The 6192-nt window shown below is 43.1% G+C and overlaps 1 protein-coding gene across 1 annotated transcript in view; it reads right to left on the bottom strand.

The window, feature by feature from the left end:
- Positions 1–6192, bottom strand: part of DUSP16 (dual specificity phosphatase 16) — an 80071-nt gene continuing 73879 nt past the window's right edge. The window contains exons 5-6 of the mRNA XM_006866052.1: positions 4872–4995; positions 1–1177 (exon numbers count right to left, since the gene is read on the bottom strand). Of these exons, the coding sequence (XP_006866114.1) occupies positions 1–1177; positions 4872–4995 (1301 nt within the window). The remainder of the gene's footprint in view (positions 1178–4871; positions 4996–6192) is intronic.

Raw genomic sequence — 6192 nt, 5'->3', positions numbered from 1 at the left:
TCAGGAGACCTCAATGACCTCCATGCTGCCTGAAAAGCTCGACTGACTGCCCACTTTCCCTAGTTCTTCCCGCGACCTGCTCTCTGACATCAGGCCCTCTCCAAATTCCATCTGGCAGCTCCGGCGTTTAAACTGCTTCTCAAAGGGACTCTCCTCATGCCAGCTCCGCCGAGAGTCAGCTCGGTCACTTGGCTTCTGCCGTCTGCGCACAGAGTAGGCTTGGTCACTGCAAGTGGGCAGCTGGCTACAGCTGTAGGCAGAATAACTGGCATTGCCTCCATAGATGGCAGAGGCAGAGTAAAAGTGAGAGGACTCTGTGGCAAAATACCAGCTGTTGGTCAAGGAAGAAGTAGAGGTCTGGGGAGACAAGATATCTGAGTGCCAACCCTTGAGGCCAAGCCCAGCAGCAGACTTAGCGAGGTGTTGCTGGCTGGTGGAAAGGCCAAAGAGGAAGTTGGTGTGATAGTTGTCCTCCACACTCCCACTCCGATGCAATGGAGCTAAGACAGACCGTTGGGTGGCACCGCTGTTGCTGGTTCTTACTGAATGCAATCGTTTGCTCTGGCTCTCAGAAGCCCTGGTAGTCTGGGGCTTCTTGGGGATGTTGGCTTCCTCCTTATCGGGGCTGGTTTCTGGAGTTTGCTCAGACACTTCCTGAACTGGAGAGAACTGGCATAGTTTGTTGGACCCATCCAAAGCACTGGAAGGTTTGTAGTACTCCAAAGCATCCTCTGACGAGGGGAAACCATGCAAGGATGCTGCCATACTGGCTGAGTACGAAACAGACTTGATATCCAGAGAGAAGGAACGCTTGAGCTTACTGCTGTCTTCCAGCTTGTCTGAGGACAGGTGCAGCCCATTGAGCGCCTGTACCATTGGGCTGTCCTCCAACTGTGCTGGCTGTATGCTGGGCTGACTGGCAGGATGTGCAGGCCTTTGCCCTGCTGCCTCTGAGGTAGCAGAGTGGGCACAGGGTGGACTGAGGGGCATCTCGTTTTTCTGTCCACCCTCTGAGACAGCAGGGACAGGTTCATTTGGCTTCTCTAGGTGCAGCAGCTTGCGTTTGCTCTTTGGCCCTGAGGCTCCAGTCTGGCTCCTAATCTTCTTCTCGTAGTCTAGAAGTTGGCCGAGAAAATTGAAGTTTGGAGATATGGTAGGTCTTTTTTCTTTAACAAATCTATGAAGAGAAGTAAAAAACAAAACCTCAATTGCCAAACTAGACTAGATCTGAAGACTACTGAGAATAGATGAGATCAGGAATTACTAGAAAGAGCCAAGTACCGCTGGAAGAGATTTGAGTTTAAAAATTGAGGGAGAGGGATGCAAGATTGAGATGACAAAGGGCCCTTGCATTGAGATAGCTTTAAAACATGTCCCTGAAAAAAAAACCAAAAAAAAACACAGAAACAAACAAACAAAAAAAACATGTCCCTGCAGCGTGCTGAAGAGAAGGAAGGCCACCTAAGCTCCACTTCTAGCCTCCTCATCTGCCAGAGCATAAAGCTTCCACTGAAATCAAGAAGACTGATTCCACCCTTCCCGAGCCCAGTGTAACCAGCCACTCGCCAACTTCAGTTTTCCAATATTGTGCCTGTTCCGAGTCCTCATAGTCACTTTCTCAAGACATTTAATGTTTGTAATTAGAAAAATTGAGGGTCCCAAATGGTCAAAGTCCTAAAGCAGCCATCTCCGAGTTCCTTCTCTTTGTACTAAGCATGATAGTAACTCACACCTATGTGGTCTTGGTGTGCTAGAATAATGCACAGAATAAAATATCATCTCAACTACCTGCATAACTGCCCATAGGTGGGTGTAATTAGACAGCTAATACGTTTTATTGGCACACACAGGCTCACAAACACTATAAAGTCTCCAGTGGTCCCTAAACCTTATTGATGGAGTCCTGGTGTGGTGCTGTGGGTCAACGCGCTGGACTGCAAAGTTGGTTTGAACCGCAAGGTCAGCATTCAAACTAACCAGCTGCTCCTTGGACACCCTATACAGGGTCACTATAGGTCAGAAGCGATTCGCCGGCACTTCACAACAATACAACAAACCTTACTGATGCTCTTCAAAAGATGATGTAGCAGTGAAACTCCCATTTAAATTTACATTTGAATAAGGGAAGAGAAAAATAAAAAAAATAACTCTGGCAAACTAACAAAGCCAAAAATAACTGGCTCACCTGTACCATGTATGAATTTAAGACTTAGTAACAATCTACCACTCGTCTGTCAGCTTGTCGTACTGTGGTGGCTTGTGAGTTGATGTAATTCTGAAAGCTATGACACCGGTATTTTAAATACCAGCAGGGTCACCCATGGCGGACAGGTTTCAGATAAGCTTCCAGACAAAGACAGACTAAGAAGAAGGAGTGATGAACTACTTCCGAATATTTAGTCACTGAAAACACTGTCAGATATAGTGCCAGAAAATGAGCCCATCAGGTTGGAAGGTACTCAAAATGCGACTGGGGAAGAGCTGCGCCTCCTCAAAGTAGAATTGACCATGATGACGTGAATGGAGTAAAGCACACAGGACCTTCATTTGCTGATGGGCCACAACTCAAAATGAAGACAAACAGCTGAAAACAGCCATTGAAAACTGGAACATGGAATGTATGAAGTATGAATTTGGGAAAATTGGAAGTTGTCAAAAATGAAATGGAACACATAAACATTGATAACTTAAGGCATCAGTGAACTGAAATGGACTGGTATTGGCCATTTTGAATCTGATGACCACATGGTATACTATGCTGGGAATGACAAATTGAAAAGGAATGGTGTTGTATTTATCATCAGAAAGAACATATCCAGATCAGTCATGAGGTACAACACTGTCTGTGATAGAATATCCATGCACCTACAGGGAAGCCCAGTTAATACCACTATTATTCAAATTTATACACCAACCACCAAAACCAGTGAGGATGAAATAGAAGAATCCTATCAACTTCTTCAATCTGAAATTGATGAAACATGAAATCAAGACGTATTGCTCACTACTGGTGATTGGAATGCAAAGGTTGGGAGCAAAGAGGAAAGATCAGTAGTTGGAAAATACGGCCTTGGTGATAGAAATTATGCTGGAGAACGCATGACAGAATTCTGCACAACCAATGATTTGTTCATTTCAAATACCTTCTTTAGACACAGAATAGAGATGACTATACACATGGACCTCACAAGATGGAAAACACTGAAAAGAGACGATGGAAAAGCTCCATATTAGTGAAAACAAGGCCAGGGGCGGAGTGTGGAACAGACCATCAATTAATTATTCATATGCAAATTCAAGCTGAAGCTGAAGAAAATGAAAACAAGTCCACAAGAGCCAAAATATGACCTTGAATATATCCCACCTGAATTTGGAGATCATCTTTAGAACAGATTTGATACATTAAACACTAAAGACCGAAGACCAGAAGAGTTGTGGGATAATAACACATCAAAACATCATACATGAAGAAAGCAAAAAGCCATTGAGAAGAGAAGAAAAGAAGGAAAACTTCGAAATGGATGTCAGAAGAGACATTGAAACTTGCTCTCCAGCATAGAGATGCTAAAGCAAATGGAGGTGGATTGGCCAAGTGGCAGCATCGATGGACTCAAGCGTGGCAACAGTAGTGAGGTTGGCCCAGGATCGGGGAGTGTTTCGTTCTGCTGTGCATAAGGTTGCTATGGGTCGGTACTGACTAGATGGCACCTAACAATATGATATAAGGGGTGGGCTTTCTTTTGGCTTTAGGGATAAGAGCCTTCACGGAGGGCAGGGTAGCTCCTACAGATAAATGGAGGCTCCAACTCCTCCAGGAACCTCTCTCACATGGGAAGCGACTCAGGTAGCTTACTTCTCCTTGCCCAAGTGTCCAACTTGAGAAAAATGCCAAAAGCTCTGGCAGGTCTGCTCCATGTTTTTGACTCATCCTTTAATGACATGGATACTAAGCATATCTGCCCCCCCAGACATGCAGGGAACTCAGATTCACAGTTCATAAAACAAAAACCCTACTCCGAGGGCATTACCATGTGCCTGCCTGCCTTCCAACCAGAGACAGACTGGGCAGCAAGTAAAAATCATGCACTGCCCAGGAAAAAACAAAAACAAAGCAAAAATCCCCACTGCCATCTAGTTAATTCCAAGTCACTACAGACAGAGAACTGCCTAATAGGGTTTCCAAAGCTGTAATCTATATGGAAGCAGATTGCCACATCTTCCTACTGCAGAGAACACATAGGTTCAACTGTCATTGAGTAAATTCCAACTCATAGTGACACTATAGAGTCTCTAAGTCTGAATATTTATAGAAGCAGATACCGTCAGCTTTCTCCCGAGGAGTGGCTGGTGGGTTTAACCCATTGACCTTACACAATGCCACCAGGGCGTCTCCATACACTAACTACAAACACTGGGCAACTCTAGGATGTGGGAAATTGTACTCAATGAATGGAATGTGACAATTACTTGGTTTTACATTTGTATGTATAAAGTAAAAATCTTCAAGCAGAGTAGACTAAATAATGAGCATTTTCTCATCTGTAAATTAAAGCAAATTACAATCCCCTTAATAAGAAAAGGACTAAGAAAAGTAATAGGATAAAGATAGCCATCTGGATTTGTTTCTTCCATAAACTTACAAAAACTAGCTGAGGATGAACTTGATACATGTTAAGGCAAAATTAATGCTAAATGATAAAAATGCATTCTTCTCTAATCTTTGAAAGACCATTTAAATGTCCTCAGTAATTTATAAAGGGTGTGACTACAATGATCTCAATCTGCTGTAATCTGGTTACCAACCTTCATCTCTCTCCATATTTCAGGTCAAATTAAAACCCAACCCATACAAGACATGCTCCTGTGCTCACCTGTAAGCTTCATCCAAGGACATATCCATCCTCTTCATGATGTAAGCGATGGCAATGGTGGCGGAGCGAGAGATCCCAGCCAAACAGTGCACCAGCACACATCCATTGGAGGCTTTTGCTTTCTCTGTAGGAATCAAACCAAGAAGGGTCGTGGTTAATAACTTGTTTAGCAATGAAATCTTGTTTTCAGTTACATACCAGCTTTCATCTGAGAAACTCAAAACATCTCATTTATTTTCATCATATTTATTCTTCCAATACTACTTTTTAGAGAAGGCAAGGAAGACTATTTTCCTACCATTTACCTACAGGACAACACAGGCCCCCAAAGTGTTTACAAGCAAGTTGACCCTGACACCCATTTCAGTATTTTACATCATGTTTTATTTTTAACATTTACTAGTCTGAAATTTCTTCGCAGCTAGAAATCCCTCATTGTGGGACTTAACAGCAAGTAACACTACCTGCTTAGTATGGAAGCTTTCAGAAATACAGAAAAAAAAAAAAATTGAAACCATCCAAAATTCCATCTCCAAGTATAGCTGGTTACGAATTAGGCTGCTAATCAAAAGGTCAACTATTCGAATCTACCAGCCACTCTACTGGGAAAAAGATGAGGCTTTCTGCTCTCATAAAGAGTTGTTTTCAGGTGCCAGCAAGTTGTCCAGTCAGTTCCAACTCATCAACCTTATGCACAACAGAACGAAATACTACCTGGTCCTACATCAACTTCACAATCGTTTTTACGTTTGAGCCCATTGCTGCTGCCCCTGGGCCATTCCATCTCATTAGGGTTCTTCCCCATTTTTGCTGACCCTGCATTATACCAAGCATGATGTCCTTCTCTACAGACTGGAGGGACCAAAGTATGAGAAACAAAGTCTGGCTACCCTGATTTATAAGGAGCATTCTGGCAGTACTTCTTCATACCATAACTCAGGTGCATCAATTCTATGTTCTTCTTCATTCACTGTCCAACTTTCACATGCATATGAGGTTACTGAACATATACCATGGCTTGGGTCTGGCATACCTTAGTCCTCAAACGGGCATCTTTGTTCTTGAACACTTTAAAGAGGTCTTGTGCAGCAGATTTGCCCAATGCAATACAGCATTTGATTTCTTGACTGCTGCTTCCATGAGTGCTGATGGTGGATCCAAGCAAAATGAAGTCTTTGACTTCAGTCTTTTCTCAAGTTATCATGATGTTTGTTATTTTTTGGTCCAGTGGTGAGGATTTTTGTTTTCTTTACATTGAAACGCAGTCCATACTGAAAGCTATGGTCTTTCTTCACCAGCAAGTATTTTAAGTCCTCTTTGC

The sequence above is a fragment of the Chrysochloris asiatica genome, unplaced genomic scaffold (genome assembly GCF_000296735.1).
Source record: "Chrysochloris asiatica unplaced genomic scaffold, ChrAsi1.0 scaffold00086, whole genome shotgun sequence".
Taxonomy (NCBI): Eukaryota; Metazoa; Chordata; class Mammalia; order Afrosoricida; family Chrysochloridae; genus Chrysochloris; species Chrysochloris asiatica.
This window is presented reverse-complemented; position numbering and strand designations above follow the sequence as displayed.